The 20,003-nt window shown below is 42.6% G+C and overlaps 1 protein-coding gene across 1 annotated transcript in view; it reads left to right on the forward strand.

The window, feature by feature from the left end:
• Positions 1-20,003, forward strand: part of LOC139697947 (uncharacterized) — a 63,941-nt gene that overhangs the window by 39,714 nt on the left and 4,224 nt on the right. Inside the window, exons 3-7 of the mRNA XM_071596805.1 lie at positions 7-133; positions 1,804-1,986; positions 4,125-4,410; positions 15,926-16,142; positions 18,473-19,304. Of these exons, the coding sequence (XP_071452906.1) occupies positions 7-133; positions 1,804-1,986; positions 4,125-4,410; positions 15,926-16,142; positions 18,473-19,304 (1,645 nt within the window). The remainder of the gene's footprint in view (positions 1-6; positions 134-1,803; positions 1,987-4,124; positions 4,411-15,925; positions 16,143-18,472; positions 19,305-20,003) is intronic.

The following is a 20,003-nucleotide window of genomic DNA, read 5'->3' on the forward strand; positions in this document are numbered from 1 at the left end:
TCGCAGCTCACTGTGCCGAGCATATTGTGGTCATATGGAGTTCTCATGACCCGGATGATCGAAAGCGGTGATATCGAACTGCCGATAGTCTTGTGGACTCCCGCACTCTTCTCGGCCACCTACTGCCTAGCCGGTAAGCATAAACGTTTTCCTAACCCATCGTTAAGAATGTCAAGAAAGTAAGTATTATAAAATAGATAGATATAAAGTGAAACGCCTTACGTTTCTTCGCATCCGACGGGCATCTTTCATGGTATATTTATTCTTTCTGTGACCACAAGATGGCTCCACCCCGAACGACTTTTGTGTTAACTTGCGGAGCTGTGCCTTCCTTGGAAGTTATCTTAAGTGATAAGTACGTTTACTTTCTCGTTGGAACTCCATATCGCTTTGGATGTGAGTCAGACACCTCTCGATCGTTATCGCTGTGTTACTTATTTTCTTAAGCTGTCATTTACCTTGACGCGACGATAACAGGAGATTCAGCTGTGCTATCTCAAGGTAAAACTTGGAAAGAGGATAAGGATTCATTTACCTTCTCTCTGTTCTATAGCTTTTAAGAGAAATCGAACAAAGTTAACTCGAGGTTAACTTCCGTTCCTTTTCGCCCGCTTTAATCTGATATTTTCTTTAAAGTAACTTTCTGCTTTTTTTTAAACAGTATTCATTCTTTAATTGTAGTGAAATATATTCATTTGGTACACCATCAACCGAAATTCATCGTCTTTGACTGTAATTATTTTTAGTTTAATATCCGCTTCCTCTTTGCTGTTTGTCTGAGAGCCTTGGAAATCCGCCACCGAAATGTTTCATTTGTGAATTAGTAATATAAAAACTAACAAGTCGGACCAGCGAGCTGCACGCCAATATGAGTACACGTAGGATGGCAGCCTTTAGAAACACGTAACCTGGCATAGCAAATAATACAAATTGAATAAGTTGAGTAATTATCAATTCTGGAAACTGAGGAGGGTACAATTATTTATTAACGTATTTAATTGACCTAATGACATTGAAACGTGAATTGTAACTAAAAACTGCCGATAAACAGAGAGTGGAGTAAATCGTTTGGAGGAATCATGTTTCTCACGCATTTTTGCAATCACATTATTGAAAAATAACTTTTTAAATGATAAAAAGTGAGCCCTATTCCTATTCTTAGAATTGAAACAATCATATGCTAACGAATATAGTAACTTAACTTATGTGACAAACTATTTATTGACCGTTGAAGATTTTCAAATTTTATTGTCGTTTACTGTCAAATAATTTGTCGTTTAATAGGTAACGAACGCCCATGACATGACACATCACCATTCTCATATTCTTACATAAACACCTATTTTTATGCTTTTATTCTTTACTATGCTTTTACTCTTTTTTTATTCAACTACTTATAATATTTTAATCTCCGTGGTTCTTTCCTTATTTCCTTAGTGATTGCTAATTTACGAAAGACTTTCAGTCAAAATCTATTGTGGCGGCTTTCGGGTTAATACGTAGTGGTAGGCTATTTTTTACTTCCCTATTTCAAATAGTTAATGAGCAAACAATTAGTATTAGTAGGGTTCACGTATATTATTTTGAATTCGCGTTTTCATTAAAAATATGGATTGCTTCTGGGGTTACCATTGGGTATACGTGAAATGATACAAGCACGTCCATTTTTTAAGAGATACTTTTGCCCCAGGTGGTTTCTTACTTCGAATTTTTTTCTTTCGGCCATTTCTGAAGCTGTTGCTGCTCCGTGCGGATTTGCCAACCGGTCCATCGGCTAAAAAATATGCATCCTCTTCTCCGCAGATCCATGGCTTAGGTGGCCGGCGATGAGAGGGGGTTCAGCCGGGAGGCGGGCGAGGGTGTGGGCACCCTGGCTACTGCGTCCGCTAGCGGTCGCGGGGATCCTCCTCACCGCCGCCTCCCTGGCCCTCACTCCCTTCTTCCCATCCCGCGACTACTGCCTCCTCACCTACGGTGTGCTCGCCGGTAAGTACAGCGTTCATTTTGCTAGCCGCGTGCCTCGACCTGCAAGTGCCATGAGATACTGCGTATACGCTCGTTTACTCAATTCTTGTATGGTGGTTGAATGTCACGTGTGGGGAAAGGGCACGTTTGTTAGCTTATCCCTGGATTTTATCTAGAATGTGTATTTTTTTTTCAATTTCAATGAAAATACTATTTGTGAATCAAGCAGATATTGAGCGAGGAATTGTTTTTGCTTGCAAATCCGATGTGGTCAACTTGGTCAGTCTTCATTTCCTTTTATTTATAGCCGTTGATAACATTGTCAACAATCTGTTGCAATTAGTCAGGAATAATGCTAACAGTGGATATGAGTAAAGATTGTTCTTACTTGTTCCATGAGAATCATAAAGTATTCAGTGAGTAACTTCAGCTAAAATAAATGCAAATTGAGCGTTGCTTCCATGACGAGAGAGTCCAAACTCTTCGTCAGTGCTTGAGAATTGGACACTTTTTAGCTGTGGCTTTTCGCATTGCCCGAGTTTTAGTGACATAAATATGACCTCATTGTTTGGCATTTAGGGAAAACATATCATGTGCATGTATATATATATATACATACATGTATATATACATACATATACATATGTATATATACATACATATATATATGTATGTATATATACATATATATATATATATGTATATATACATACATATATATATATATATATATACAAATATATATATGTATATATACATATATATATAGGTGGTTGCATATACATTTTATGTATACACAATATAAATATATACATATATATATTTTATATATATATACATATTTTTACTCGATTATCACTACAAATAATATTTTCCCTCAAAATTAACCGTTAAAGTAAAAAATCTCATAAATTATATACACAAAAGGACATGATATGAATGTGATCGAGATGAAAGAAGTATGCGTGGATGGGGAAGTATGGAATGAATTAACCAAATGGTGCCCTGAAAACATTTTAAATCGGGTTTTACTACTTGTTTAATCCGAAAGGAAACGACGTAAAGGGCATGCATGTATGTCATTGTAAATATTTTTATTTATTAATGCTTTTTAAAGTCTTAACGAGGTATTTTCTGAGATTTTGATTCCTACATATTGTTAGCGTATCCTCTGCCTTCTCTTTCTTACTGATAGCCTGTAGCCCTTGCCTATTCACTTTTTATATTGACAGCTTTTAATTATTTTGTACATCATTTTCATAGCATATAGGGAATGGATTTGCTCTTCTTGAACGTTCGAATTATTAGTGGAATACAAAAATAAACCATTAGCCCGATTCTCAATGGGTGAAATTTCTTTCCACCTACCTTTGGAAAAGCTAAACGTATTTCTTAGTCTACACCGTAATTTTGCATCAACACATGCACAAAGTGTGACCACAGGGTCCTTCTTAAAATAAGTGGAATAATCTCGTCTTTTTCGACTCTAAAGAAATTATCCACAAAGAGTTTGTGCCTCAGGGACTGACAGTAAACAATAAGTTTTACGAGAAAGCCCTCCGAAAAGCTAGGGGAATCAGTGCTACGCGCGTCAGGAAGGGCTTCTTTGCCAACTTGGATGCTGCACCACGACCCACACCGCCTCCCTCGTGTGACCGAGTACCTGGGCAAGCTAAAGATGGCAACGCTGCCACGGCCGCTTTACAGCCCCGATATGACTCCGCCGGAAATAATTTTGTTCACAGGAATAAAAAGGAGCTTGAAAGGGAACCATTTTGGAACGTTGGGTAATGCCAAACAGGTCGTGACGAGGTGCCTGAACGAAGTTCCTGTCGACGTATTCCAGGAAGCGTATGCACTGCGACTGCAAGAGGCGCTGGCATCGGTGTGTCGATGCTCAAGGGTGCTGTTGTGAAGAATTTTAGTAATTTGTACTTTGATCTGCAATCATTTTTTCCCCGGATATATTCTTTTTATATTTGGACAACCTCAGTGGTACCTATGTTCTAGAACAATAGAGCCATTGTAAAACAATTATTATTCAATTTTCAACACGGTTACGATATTTTGCTTTAAGAGGCTTAGGGGTGGTGACGGTTTTCCCCCGTGGGGTGTCGCCCAGTGACGATTAGTATCCCTTCTCTCGCTTTCTCCTCAAGGGCTCGGCTCCTGCATGGCCGTGACGCAGAGCGAGTTGGCTTTGGATCAACGCTTTCCACCGAGGAAGCGGCGTCACAGCAAGCGGGTCTTCTCCCTCGCCACCATCAGGATAGCCTGCTCCATATCGCAGATCACCTCGCCCCTGGTCCTCATGGCCTTCGTCAACACGTTCGGCAGACGCTACGCACCCATGCTGCAGTCGGGGATCGTCTTGCAGGCGCTGGTGGCTGCCTCGCTGCTGCGATACAAGAGGACGGACGGGGTGGGGAGAGCAGTGCGACTCACGTGAGCAACACTGATTTTTGTTGACTGTGGGATGATGATTTTTTTCCACCAATCTTATGTACTCATAATAATAATACTCAATAATACGTAATAATACTCACCAGATGTAAATATTTTCTTTCTCTGAAAACGCACTTGTTTGAGCAACCCATGGTCGAGAAACGAGCAGAGTGAATTTTACTTTCTCGTTCGTTGTTGTTGAGGCCTTAACACAAAGACACCAGTCATGACAATCGTGGAAAAATCGGTGGCATTTGATTTAGTACGTATTACCGCGTTGATTAGAAATTTATTTTATTGGCAGGTTTGTGGATCCCTTTCAAAGGAAGTTAAAGTGTAACGAACGCGAGAAATTTCACTGCGAAACAATCATCCAAAGTGCAACTTAGATTGTTTTGATTTATTTCATTTTCTTCTTCTCGGTAATGCACGTAAAATAGCAACTATCCAAGCAGAGACCATGGATTACGGACGAGGTTATAAGGGAAATAGACGAGAGAATGACATGGAAAAAATATAATTACCGAGTTTGACAGAAGGAAGTAAATTGAGTTCATTAATACTTTAATACTGTACATTAATTCTTTGTTACCCGCCTCAGGTTATCCTGAGGCGGGTAACAAAGACAGCAAAGGAAGGGTAGTGGAAAATATGTTGCGAGAATATGGAAAGTCTTCAGAGGAAAGGTGAAATTGGTGGAGGAAGGTTAAAATCCTGTCAGGAAGTAAGAAGGGAAAAATCTGTGTTAACAATCTGAAATAAGTCTGGAAAAATATTAGTTGAACCAGAAAATATCCAAGAGAGTTGGAAGAAATATATAGAGGAGCTGTGTGGTTAAAGACGTTACGAGGCCAGCGAGACGTAGACTAGCGAAATTATGCATAGAGAGAGGGTATGAAGTAGATGAGGATAGCTTAGGTCCAGTCTTATTCGATGGCGAGATAAAAAGGGAATTTGAAAAATTGAAATAATATTAGCCTGTGGGGATTGATAGCACTCCATCGGAACTACTGAAGAGTTTAGATAAATGTGAGGAAGAGTTGTTATGAATTAATTCGTAGCAACGATGAGGAAGGAATTTTCCCGGAAGACTTCGTCACATCAGTTTAAGGTCCAATTCAAATAAAGGGAAAGGCAGCCAAATGTGAGGATTGCAGAGCAATAATTTTTATTTCGCACGCAGCTACACTGGTTCCCAGGATGGAGATCAGGGCAAATGATGACTTAGGGGATGATCAATTTGGTTTCAGAAAGGGGAGAGATCCGAGTGCTGCCATTCCATTAATGAGGTCACTAATAGAGGGTAATATGGAATACATTGAGGATGTTTTTGCTTGTTTTCTAGATTTCAAGGATTCAATCAATAAGAGTGAATTGGGTAGAATTAATGAATATATTGTAGAAAATAGGAGTATACTGGAAGGATAGGGAATTTATCCTCATTCCGTTGACCCAAGATAATATTCATAGTTGTAGCGTATAGTTGCCGTATCATTTTAGAGCTAATATCAGGTTATTCTGCGTATGGTTTTCTATTGAATATTATACACCTTCATTGCACATAGTTTATGAACCTTTCTACACGTGGTGACCTTGGTATTTAATTTCAAATAAAACTAATCAATTGAATGAATTTGATTTGAATAAAAAGAGGCCAATCAGTCCCCTTGAAATTGTAACTCTCAAGTAAACCCAAGTGAAAAACATTCCGTGACAGTTGGTTTGAAATACGTATTATTCTGCGTCTGTAATAATCTTCATAGAACTATGCTGCTAATGGGTGAATAAAATAAACTCCTCTTGTGACGGCGTGAGGCGAAGACAAGTTCAATGAGCAAGGAAGCATCAAAATGCTTTATTATAAATTCCAACAGGCATTCAACGATAAAATTTAATGGTAATGTGCTGTTACCAAAATTGCTTTAATGTAATATATTTAATTAATTTCATTGCAAATTAATACGTTTTCGTTGACAATAGGTTATATGCTGTTTATAATAGGCTTTCGGTTTTTGTATTATCGCACCTGTCTTTTTTTCAGGTTTACGTTTTTTTCTAAAAAAAGTACTTTGCGTTTATTCTTTTTGTTGGAAAGAGTATTATGTTCACTAACCACCCGTCTGCAATAAAAATGTAATCAAAAATTTTTAATTCATACTGGGAAGTTTAAAAGTAAAATTATATTGAGCAAATAAAATGCAGATGGTTTAAAGCTGAAGAACTCCAGTTTTTTACCAATCACATATTAATAATTTGAGGTGTGTAGTTGACTTTCATTTAAGGTATTTATTTCAGCGCAATTTGGAAATCAGTCAGGTGTCTATGTACAGATAAACCAATCATCATTATTCGTATTGGTTGATGTTATGTTTACTAGTCATCACAGCAATAGCCCCCGCGATGATTAAAAATGCTGATATCCTAGAAGGTAATGGTTGTAAATGTTCACCATTTCTCAAGCGGGCCTTGATGTACATAATTTATCTATGCATTGGGACTTAATTCTTCCCAGACAGAAGTATGCGGGTGCGCTCACTAAACTTTTGTTTCTGTATAAATACATATTTGCGCGATTAATGTCATTTTTCCATAATTTAAGTAAATCCAAAATCCATCAATATATCCCCGTAATTTCATCTGTAACTCCTGACATGCTTACTCTACTCCCCACCTCATAGTCATATATGTGACGTCATGCGCAGAGCGGAGTCATTTTGGTCACGGGAACGACCTGCCTTGTGTGGTAAAACCATGCCAACGGCGCGTGAAATTCTCACATTAGGATGCGAGGGAAGAGTGTGGGGGGGGGGGGGAGGAGACAGTTCCTTTTCCTGCGCCGCGTGTGATTTTCTAGAAAGATCTGGTAGCCAAAAAATCACACCGAATGAGGGAATCTCAAGCTGCCAAGAGGATTCCTTTGCCCCCGGAATCGAACACTAGCACTGTGGTCATTAGCCCAGTACTCTACCCATTGGACTACCACGCTCTTATTCAACCTATTAACTGTCATAATTCCCGTTTACTTTTTTTATATGTTTGCTTCTCACCGTATAGCTAGAGAAAAAACGCGGAAATGTCCCAGCAATCATCGGCTTCAAATCTCTCTACGGTTCCTGTGTTTTGGTAGAACTTTAAGTGTCTCTGCGATATTTTTAGTTCCAGATTTCCAGTTCTGGCTATTACTCCATTGTCAAAAGAAAGAAAAATCATATTAAAACAGCCAAAATACTGCAGTTCGGACGTGCAAAGTGGAGACGAGAGCTGCAAAAGTTACCTGTTGATATTGTTTTCCTGACACGACGTATTTTTTTCAAATAATGAATGGCTCCGGTAACATCATAATGAAATGCTGAGCTCCAGTTGGGAGAAAACTGATGTAAGTTGGCGTCTACGGGTTTCGACAGATAAATCTCAAGTTCTGATATTATAATGTGGAAACACGAAGATCCTGAAGAGAGATTTCCCTTGTGCTACTATTAATATGGTTGGTCATGGAATATGCACAGCACAGCCCAATTTTAGGGCATTCCTTATGGCTGTGACAAATTTTAATACTGGATGGGAATAAAATGTGAAATCACTATTAGTGACCTATGTAGAGCGGATGGGTTGCGCATATTATATCTCAAAAAAGAAGTATCGTAGGAATGCAATTGAGAAAATCATAATCGAGACAGATACGCGAAGCGATTGCGTTGCATGTGTAGGGTGGATTCGCGTTGCAGCAGCTTTGGTGGACCTGCACAAATGATACATTGGGCAAGTGGTGGCCTCTCATTTGGTGTCTGCTCTCCAGGGCTTAGTAATTGCCAACAGCACATTAAGCCCTGCTCGGACTTAACGTGTGCTTAGGCAAAATCTCATGACCCGGCAAGGTCAGGTTTTGTTTGTCAGAGGCGTCACCAGTTGAACCGTTGTAGTCGCTCGGTTCGTGGCAATGGCTGGGATTCGATTCCCGTATTTATTCGCCCATTTAGCACACTCGTGTCTGGTGAAATTGATTTGCAATCAGTGCATCCAGGAAGTGACGTCGTAAGGTAGGAGCGAGGACTCGCACTTTCGTGAGCAAATTGCTCGTTTTTGGTGAAATTATTACATCGGTGTCAGATCGTGGACGAGATGTGTTGATTTTGCGTTAAGCGCTAAGGTTGGCCACGGACGCAGGAAACGCATAGTCATCGATCACCGAGTGTTTTATCATTAGAGGGAAGGAATTTCTTGTTTTCAATATGTCTGGTATTATGGCAATAGTGAAGTTAGTTGAGTATCATAATGCATAGATGTATTATTGCATTAGTATCATGTACATACATTTCCCTATTCCGCTCGTGGATTCCCAGGACGATCTGGTACCTGGAAAAGCACACAGCTAGGAAGAATCATGTACATGATATGTTTATTTACATTTCTAGATTTTCTGAGAATAGGCTCCTTTACGCAACCCGTAAACAATTTAAAACTTAGGTATCTACACGCATTTCCTGCTTCGCGAGAAAATTAGAATATATTTTGAAAACACTACAATGCACGATTAAAGTAAGAGAACGACTTTGACTGGTTTTAGCCATAAAAGCAGTCTTAGAGATGTATCGGAAATGTTCCAGGACACCATGCTGCCATGATCTCTACTGCCATTAAAAAAGCCTTAACAGGATGATTACTCGAAGGAAGGAAAATTTTCAGGAAATATTAAAAAAAAACTTAACAGGATAATTACTCCAAGGAGGGAAAATTGTCAGGAAATCTTCGAGGGAGGCTACGGATCTTACGCAATATTTACTAATTTACTAATCAACCTGTCACTGGAAGGAGGAAATGGTATCCATTTCTCTTGCATGCGAACGCACAAACCTAACTCTGTAACTGTAAAACCATTTGCAGACGTACACTTTTTATCGGGTACTTAATCATCCACGAAAGTACAATACAGTAGCTGTGGAATACACTTTTCTATAGGTTATGTAATTGCTCGAGGAAAACAATAAATTTTCTCTAGATCGTTAAAATTTCTATTCCTAAATTGATGTTTTGAAAGATGAGGGAGGCACATCCATCTGGAATATTGTTGCAGATGTACTGTATTTTAAACTTATTTATTAATATTAATCGATGCCGCAAATTTTCGCTGGTATTCTTAAAATTAACGATTGAGCAACTGAAGAAGCAGCATTTAAAAAGCCCCCCCGCGGGTAGGGGGATAGAGAATACTCCCGCAGTATCCCTGCTTGTCGTAAGAGGCGACTAAAAGGGCGGGGAGAAAACCCCGAAAACAAACCCCAAGCCAGCAAGGGATGCGTCCGGACAGTGCTGTGGATCCACTGTCTGTGAGCGGCCATACCATCTGGCCTGCGATCCGCCCAGGTGTTTGCCGTGCCTGGAGACCCGTAAGGGAGAGAAGGGGATCCTGGAGGGTGAGCTTTCTGGTTCCCAGCAGGGTGTCGGATGCCCTGTATGGTCCGGGGAGTGATACCCCTCTTCGGCCCCGGATTTCGTGTAAACGGGAGGCCGGGAGCTAGCCACTCCCGGTCAATCGGCTTCCGTCGCGTTTTCGCTCCGGTGGCGAGTGCCAAGGTTGTGGGGGTCTGCGTAGGGAGGTCGGAGATGTAAGGGTTTTGGTGGGCCCTTGTATCGAAGATCCACCCCGAAACAGACAACCACTCCTGAAGCGCTATATCCCTCGAGTTAGCCCTGGCGACCGCTCCGGTTTGGCGGAGTGGCGTCCCGAATGTGTGGCTCCGTGGTGGGTGGGGAGGCCGAGGGACGAATTATTAATTATTATGGAGGAAAAACCCTTTCCACCAACAAAAAGATCCCGTCCGGACTCGGGCGGGGGAGATCAATGCATAGGTGCTTGCAAGCGGTACCTCATTATGTCATGTGCTAAGGAAGGTGAGACCTTGAAAAAGGTCTCTCCTTTCCTTATACGGAGAGTGTTGTCGCAGATAGTACCTGGGGACCCGAAGAGCGTCAAGAAACTAAGGGACGGTACTCTGCTTATAGAGACAAATAACGAAAAGCAAAGCGAGAAATTATTGGCAATGGGAATGCTCCATGACATTCCGGTAAAAGTGGAGGTGCACCGCACTCTCAACACTTGTCGGGGAGTCATCAGCCATTACGACCTCCTCTATGTTGACGTCGACGAAATCAAGAGAGAAATGTTCTCTCAGGGAGTGACGGATTGTCGTCGACTAACGACAAGGCGCAACGGCGAGAATATTAACACCACGTCCGTGATTTTGACGTTCGCTCGTGATAGGCTGCCCGACAAGGTATTCATTGGATACGAATCGGCCCCAGTGAGGCCGTTCATTCCTAATCCCGTGCGTTGTTTTCAGTGCCAACGTTTCGGCCACGTCGCGTCGCGCTGTGAGGGCAAGGCAACCTGCCCGCGCTGTGGCAAGGACGCGCACGAGGATAGAGAGTGCTCCTCGGAAGCTCTTTGCGTCAATTGCGAGGGTACACATCCAGTGTACTCCCGTGATTGTCCGAAGATGAAGGAGGAAAGAAAGATCATGGAGATAAAGACGCTGGAAAAGACTTCATATTTGGAAGCGAGGAGAAAGTACAGGGCACTCGTCGCCCCAACTTTCTCCCGGTCCTTTGCTTCCGTCGCGTCTACCCCATTGCCAAAGTGCACCATCGCCACGCAAACTGACGCCCCTCAAGTCACCGCTTTGGTCACGCAAAGCAAAAAATTAAAAAGCACCAAAGAGACAAAGAGTAAGGTGGACAATGAGCCACCTACTTCGGTGGGCCCTTCGAAGAAGAGCCCACAAAGAAAAACCACCAAGGGGAACACGACGATACGGCGTGAGAAGACCCCTTCCCCTACACCTCCCGCAAAACCAGGGAGGCCGGAGGTTCTGGAGGACCAGAGTATCTCGGATACGGAGGTCCTGGCAACTGAGTGGAGGAGGAAACATCGCTTTAAGCGATGATTTCTTAAAAACCGGTCATCTCCCAAATTTTAAAACACAATTATTTATCTATTTATTTATTTTAATTATAATTAATTTTAATGGCCTTTTTACTGCAGTGGAACTGCAACGGTTTTTATCGGCACAAGGAGGAGCTGGCCGTTTTAATGGACGCTTTTGATCCCTCTTGCATCTGTCTGCAAGAGACGCATTTTAAGGCGACAGACAAGGGTGTTTTAAAGGGGTGCACTGTTTTTAGACTTGACGACACGAGTGGTCAACGCGCCCAAGGAGGAGTGGCAGTTGCGATTCGCGAGGCCCTTTACACCTCCCGAGTCCAACTGAACACCCCATTCCAGGCAGTGGCTGTCACAGTGCACACCCCAGAGACGATGACGTTATGCAACGTCTATCTGCCGGAGGGTGCACCGGTAACTCGTTTTAACTTAGAAGCCCTTGTCCGTCAGCTACCTCGTCCATTTATTTTGATGGGCGATTTTAATGCCCATGATCCACTATGGGGAGGCCCATCCACCCCAAGCAATAGGAGAGGCCGAATTTTATCGAATTTTATTGAGGATTTTAATTTGTTTTTATTAAATAGCGGGGAAAAAACTCGCTTCAACAGCTTCACAGGGGAATTTTCAGCAATAGATCTTGCCATATGCTCGAGAAGCCTAGCCCCGAAGCTGAAGATGATCGTCCACAACGATCTCTGTGGGAGTGACCACTTTCCTCTTCTACTCGAGAAAGTAGACCGTTCGCCAAACACCTTCAGACCTCCGGAAAACTGGCGTATCAGCCGTGCCGACTGGTCGCTTTTTAGGAACAATTTTCATTTTAAACATGACGCAAGTCTAGACGCGTTGCAAAATGTCGAGACACTGACTTCAACGCTCGTAGCCGTAGCTACCGAAAGTGTTCCTCGCACGTCTGGCACCCTTCATCGAGCACCCGTCCCTTGGTGGAACGAGGAATGCGACAGGGCGATCCGGACGAGGAAAAAAGCGTTGAATATTTTAAGAAATACCCCACGGCAACAAACCTGGCAGCCTACCGCCACCTACGAGCGCGAGCCCGGAAGGCGGTGAAGCAGGCCAAGAGGGCTTCCTGGATAGAGTACGTCTCTACTATTAACCAGAGAACCCCACTTTCGCAGGTATGGGATAAAGTCAAAAAAATCTCTGGGTCCAAGGGCTCCTTCGTCATCTCGCCACTGCTTGTTGCTGGACGGGTGGTGACTTCACCCCCAGAAATAAGCGACACCTTCGCCAAGCAATTCGAGGCCAGCAGCAGTGATGAATTATATGACGCCAACTTCGCAAACTTCAAGAGGCAATGCGAGAGAGTCCCTCTCAATTTTCGCGAAGCTGGAAATCCTGCAGCATACAATGAGCCATTCTCGCCATGGGAACTCGAGTCCGCTATCACGGACTCCCATAACACCTCACCGGGAATGGATCAGATCCACAACGCCTTTCTTCGGAATATTCCGAAGTCAGCGCTGGGGGAGGTCCTCAATACCCTGAACCAATTGTGGATTGAGGGTAGTTTCCCGAATTCCTGGCGGGAGTCCCTGGTGATACCCGTTCCGAAACAGGGTAAGAATAAGAGCGACCCGAACAGCTATCGGCCCATCTCTCTCACCAGTTGCCTTTGCAAGGTGATGGAAAGAATGGTTAACCGACGTCTCGTTTGGTGCTTGGAGAGACGACACCTCCTCTCCGACGCTCAGTGCGGCTTCCGGCGTGAGAGGTCCACGACAGATCATCTGGTGCGCACTGACAATTTCATCCAGGAAGCCTTTCTGTTACGCCAACACGTCGTAGCAGTCTTCTTCGACCTCGAGAAGGCCTACGACAGTGTGTGGCGACGAAAGATTTTAAACACGTTGCATGAGTGGGGTTTTAAGGGCAATATGGCCATATTTATAAAAAATTTTTTAACAAACCGCCTTTTTAGAGTAAGGACGGGCAATCATTTATCCCGATCCTACACCCAGGAGAACGGTGTACCTCGGGGATCAGTGCTGAGCGTGACGTTGTTCGCCATCGCAATCAACGACGTCACGGAATGCATCAATGCCCCGGTGATGGCATCGCTATTTGTCGACGACCTGGCTATTTTCTGCCGCTCTACAAGACTTACATACGCCTCCAGGCAAGCCCAGGTCACCTTGAACAAATTGGGAGAGTGGTCGCGAAGGAACGGGTTTCGCTTCTCCACGGAGAAAACGAAATGTGTTCATTTTTACCGTCTTCGCGGACACCACATTACACCGACCTTAGGCCTTCTGGGCAGAAATCTCCCATTTGTTGAGTCCGTCCGTTTTCTCGGCATGATCCTGGACAAAAAACTAAATTGGCGGGAGCATATACGGGTGTTACGGGAGAGGTGTCGCCAGACCCTAAACATCCTAAGGTTTTTAACCCACTCCAAATGGGGAGCAGATCGCTCCACCATGCTTTTATTATATCGAGGCTTGGTCCGTTCGAAGCTGGACTACGGTTCTATAATATACTCGTCAGGACGAGAGTCCTATTTGAGGCCCCTGACGTGTGTCCACAATGCCGGGATACGTTTGGCCACTGGGGCATTTAGAACCAGCCCAGTCCCAAGCCTACTTGCTGACGCAGGTGAACCCTCGTTAGCAACCCGAAGGTTGATTTTGATGGGAAATTATGCCTGTAAAGTTTTATCCGTGACCAAGCACCCATGTTTTAACATTCTTTTTAAACCAAGATTTTTAGATATATTTAACAGGCGAAGAAGGGCAACTAGGCCCTTGGCCGTTCGTTTTACTGATTTTATCCAGGAACTCAATTTTACCTTACCTCAAGCGTGCCCTGTTGCCTATGCTAAACATCCTCCTTGGCTAACACCAAAGCCGGATATGAAGTCGTTGCCTCATGCGCACTGTAAAGCGTTCACGACCGAGTCAGAATACCAAGGACTCTTTAACGCCTTCCTCGGATCGCACCCGGACTTCGTACCGGTCTACACCGATGGGTCGAAGTCGGAGTCCGCATGTGCTTATGCGGTCGTCTCCCGCTACCATGGAGTCGTGAGGGAAAGATTGAACACGCTTTGCGGTATATTCACAGCCGAACTGTCAGCCATAAGAACCGCCCTAAAACAACTAAACGACCATAACGGCTCTTTTCTCATCTGTTCGGACTCGTTGAGCGCCTTAAAATCCATATCGGCGTTCTCATCAATGCACCCGATAGTCCAAGAGATCCACCATAGCCTCTTATCCCTTCAGAGAAAGGGGACCAGGGTATCCTTTATGTGGATTCCTGGTCATGTGGGAATACCTGGCAACGAAAAAGCCGACAAAGCAGCGAAGGAAGCCCTGGACCAAAATGAGTGCGATCATTCTTTGGTACCGGTGGAGGACATAAAGGCCGCTTTGCGGCACAATGTCCTAAACCAGTGGAAAGAAGCCTGGCGGTCCCTAATAAATAATAAACTTAGGGAGATAAAACCGGTTGTTTCGGCATGGCCCTCTTCAATCCGAAAGAATCGGAGGGAAGAGGTCACGATTACGCGTTTGAGGATAGGGCACTCTGCCCTCACACACTCGTACCTCTTCACGGAGGGAAAAGTGCAACCGCGCTGCAATGAGTGCGACGTGCCCCTTACAATGAAACATATTCTTACGCAGTGCCAAAAATATATAAGGGCTAGAGAAAAGTTTCATGTAAGGGGAGATTTGAAACAAATATTAGGAGATGACCCCAACTCTTTAAGCAAGGTTTTATTATTTTTAAAGGAAACTGGCCTAATGAGGCAACTTTAGCCGTGGTATTTTTATTCTTGTCGATGTCATTTGTTTTTAATATTTATCTATTTATTTATTTATTTATTTATTTATTTATTAAACCTTAACTGTGGTTTTTAAAAGTTTCGACGTGGTGCAAAATGACCTCAGCCGTCGATGCACCCCATAAACAAAAATACTACTACTACTGCATTTAAAAAGTACTGAAGTAATTATTTATAAAACCTCATGTGCGACCTATTAACAAATCTGAAACATCGCTCCATTGAAAGAAGCTTAAATATAAGTGGGTAAGTGTAAATATTTTTTCCGTATTTTTACCGAATTCATATAAATATGCGATAACTGCAGGCGTATCTGCAAGGTTTCTCGTAGCATTAGGGTGTCAATTCTGGTAGTGCTAGCTTCAAATTACAGTTGTTGGAAAGTGTCAATAATATGGGTGAAAAACTCAATTATTCCGGCTATACTGCCGCTATTTTGTTTCGAGTCATTGTGATTAAAAAAAATAAATTTCGCAATTGTCAACGGGGTGTCATCTAAACATCATTTGAACAATTTGATATTAAAACAAGGCGTAGAAACTGATGAAACGTTATTAACATGTGTTAATAAAAAATAAAACACTTGAACACCTGAAAGAAATCGTCATTCCTAGCAGATCCCTGCAAAACGAGAGCAGTTGGAAGAGATAAATAGGGAAATGAAATTTGTGACAAATAGAATTTATAAGGAAGTTGGGTGACACAGGGAAAATTGTGTGCACGAAAGGGATTTTTTGCATAGCGCAATGTTTTTTCCGCATTTCCAGGAGTATGAGTTATTCCATCATGGAGGAAGAAGACGGTGCCTTCACGGAGTCCGGTTGGAACTTTGGCGGGTTAGCGACAGCCACGCCGGAAGGAGAGAAGTTGCTTCCTTTCGAAGAGAACTTCGGAGGAAGAAGTTGGAAGAACCCGGCGAGAGATGACGCGACCTGTTTAGACGCGAAGGATGATGGTGACGATATCTCGTCCGACGAACCAATCGTAAGTGCCAACCCACCGAGGCGCGCTCGTTGAAACGAGCGCGACTCGATACCGTTCCATCCCCAGAACTGGGAGCTGTTCTCAGTCCGCCTCACCACCTGTCACTCACACGATTTTGTTTCTGGGTTAATTAACTCCTTGATGGGTTGTTGCTGTGGCTGGTAAATTGAACTGAGGCTAAACTGAAAAAAAGAGTACACGAAAAGCTTTTCGGCGTAAGTTGTCGAGTTCCAAAGCGGTGTTTCTTTGACACTCGATGAAACATATCTATGAAATATTAGTTGCGTGGAATATTTTTTTCAATTTTTAGGGGGCAACATTGAGATAAGATAAAATAGAAAAGTTAGACTGATGTGTAATAGAGGGACTATTTTAGTGACAGTCATTTTTAGAGATTTTAGTGAAATTGAGATTGATGCTAAAGGAGATTCAATTACGACAACGACATGGACCAGGAATTGCATCTGAATTCAATTGAATTCGCTGCAAATTATGTTCATAGAACATGTTTAAGAGTACAAGTAAACCAGTTTATGTTAATAGGGATCAATATCGATGGAAACACAAAGCATCGTTGCAGATGTTTTAAAAATAATGCATAATTATTTAGTTTAAATTTCATTTAAAAATTAATCTCTAAATAAAATATAATTTATTTTCCAAAGAAACTGCGGGAGATACCGCAACAGTAACTTTTTAACGGAGTCATCTGCTAATGTGCATTTCAATGCAACAATTTCAGAGTGTAAAAATCATTCGCCTTGACTGGGATTCGAACCCAGATCCCTCAATATCCGGTCGAGTGCTTTAGCCACTTAAGCTACCGAGGCAAGGCGAATGATTTTTACACTCTGAAATTGTTGCATAATTTATTTTCTCGAATTTTGTTTTAAGGTTACTTAGAGACTCTTTAACTATATCGGTTGCCCTTAAAGCTTTGATTTGAAGCTGAAAATGGTTGAGAACACATTTTCAGCTAGCTACAGTCTGCATCATTCACAGATAAAGGGCCTTAATGAGAAGAATCACTCTGTAAGATATTTGAAAAATTCTTTGTCACTAAATGTACCATATTGATTAAGTGTGCCTTGAGTAAATTCTATGGTTAAATTAATGGTGAATGTACAGACGTGAGGGAGATTAATGAATTTACTTATCTAAAAGCAGAATCACTGAAGATCGGAGAAGAAAGAAATAAGAATTAGGATAAGTCAAGCAAAGGGTTCATTTAACAATAAGAAAGGCCTCTTTACTACCAACGGCATTAGCTTGTGTACATAGAAGAGATTATTATGTTGAAAGCATTACGCATTGAGTGGTGCTCTGTATGGGTGTGGAACCTGAATGAGATAGGGATGAAGGAGAAAAGGTGGATTAAGTCCTTTAAATTGTGTTGCCATGCTGAAGATCTTTAGGAAAGAGAAAATGACTAATGATTAATATTCTCAGATGATATAGGAAGGTAATTTCATCTGGGGAGAGGAAAAGGAAATACTAGGGCAAGGCTAATGTAACGTATACCACGCCAGGAGAGTTTTAGAGAATGGTCAAGACAATTTTTGAGGGAATTACAGACGTAATAGATGTCGAGGTAGACATTTAGGCCTTGGTATCTACGTACAACGGATAATTAGAGATGCTAGTTATACCAATTATACACAATCGGAAAGAGGAGTCGGAAATAGAGCCCAATATTATAAAAATAGATTTTCAATGGGTTTTTTTTTGATAAACTTGTAGGTGCTTCTTCCTGGTTGGAAAAATTCCTTCATCAGTATGTTTTTAGCTTACCCACCCATAACGTCCTCCCCACGCACTCCCTCCTCGATATCCCACTGCTATTAGTGTCCTCCACCGGACAATTCCTTCAAATACTGTTCAAAGACATTGATTTCTGTCTCGATCTCTCCAATTGGATTTATAATTATTGTGCGTTTTCCCATAACTGCAAAATTAACGCCAATTCAAAACAATTCAGTACCTTGAGTAGCTTCAGGCGTGATGTGGTGGAAGTCGAACATAATGAATAACTGATCGTAGCACTTTTCCACTTGATAAAAATATTTTTATTTACGACCGGGTTTCGATGTATTACATCATCATTAGGTCCTGATGGACCTGATGATGATGTAATACATCGAAACCCGGTCGTAACTAAAAATATTTTTATCAAGTGGAAAAGTGCTACGATCAGTTATTCAAGTCAGTTCCTAATAGCATGAATGGCGTGAAGGCATCCCGTGAGGGACTGTATTATACGTATAACGTATAGCAACATAAAATGACCGATAGAATCATTTACTGATAAAATGTTTTATTTCCTTTCCCAGGAACCTCAGAATCCCGATGGCATCACGTCACTCCTCCAGTTGCCAAGAAAGAAGAACTCATACGGAGTGGAGATCCTCCCTCAGATCCCAGAGGAGACAGAGGAAGAGGAATCCGGCGAGGATTGCCATTGCAAGAGGAGTAGCCGACGCCTAACCCTAACAATCCCCAGCGCCAACAACAACAACAATAACAGCAACGGCAAAGGCCTTCAGGTGCCTCCCTCCGGCTCGCCCACCCCTCAGAACAACGCCCTCTGCTTCGCCAACGGCAACAACAGTTACCAGCCGGACACGCCCACCTCGACCTCCTCTACGACGCTCCTCATATCGCCCAGCGGTGGCGTCGGCAAGTGGAAGCGGTGGAGGTGGAAGAGGCGGAAGTGGAGGAGGCGGCGAAGGAGCCGGGATAGGACGGCCAGCTGCGGGTCCTCTTCGTGTCGGGACGAAGATGAGGAAGAGGAGGAGGTTGGGGGTTTGTCGGGGGACGGGGAGGGGTGTAAGTGGCGCCAGGGGCTGGGGGGTGTGGTATCCCTCCGTGGACTCGCCAAGGCCTCCTTCTACCCCGGCCTGGCCCTCTCCGTCTCCACGCGCCTGGCGGGGGTGGTGTTCTTTACCCTGGTGCCCCTCTTGGCGAGGAGGATGGGGAGGTCGAACAACGACGCCACTTTGTTGGTGTCCATCGCGGGGTTCTCTAGTCTTTTGGTGTCTGCCGCCTCGCCCTGGATCTCATACCCGACGCCGAGGAAGAAGGACGGGAACTTGTTCGAGCCCAGGTGTTGTAAAAAGTTCGTGTACTCGGTGGGCTCGTTAGTGTCAGCGGTCGCATTTTTCCGTGAGTGGTGTTGCTGTCGTCCATTTAAGGTCAAATCATCTCCCTCCTCGAGGGAGAAAAGAAAGGTGTCATCGTGATGCACGTAGAATTATGTTCAACTCCGACTTCATCAGCCCTTGAAATGACAGTCTGTATTAACTTAAAGTCATTATGGTGTATCGAAACATAACTTTTTATATTGAAAGCATTATTTTACGTGGCAAACATATTTCCAGATCAGAATGAGTCAGACATATTTTTATCGTATGAATGACAACTTTAAGATCTCTTTTGAATATTATTTGCTTGGAGCAATTTATCAAAGAATTTCTGGAGATCAATTTAATTTCACAACTTTTGTGATAATTTTTGCTTTTTTAAAAATTAGGCAATCAAACCAACCATTTATTACAATGTGCGGTAAGCATTTAAATGTCATAAAATTTATTTTTTATCAATTTTTATAAGTATTAATTCCAATCCTAGAAAAGGGAAAAATAGCACTATGCGAGGAGTATAAGGTCGTACATTTTCTTACGCACGCAGCGAAGTTAGTATTCATAATATCAACCAAAATATGGCAAAGAAGGCAATTGAATGCTTAGGGGAAGATCAGTTAGGGTTTAGAAAGGGTAGGAATCAGAGCGATACCGAAGCAGTAATGGGCTTATCGTTAGAATAGATTATAGAATACATCCTGGGTGCATTTGTTTGTTTCGT

This window comes from Hetaerina americana, unplaced genomic scaffold (genome assembly GCF_022747635.1).
Source record: "Hetaerina americana unplaced genomic scaffold, ioHetAmer1.1.p SCAF_8, whole genome shotgun sequence".
Lineage (NCBI taxonomy): Eukaryota > Metazoa > Arthropoda > Insecta > Odonata > Calopterygidae > Hetaerina > Hetaerina americana.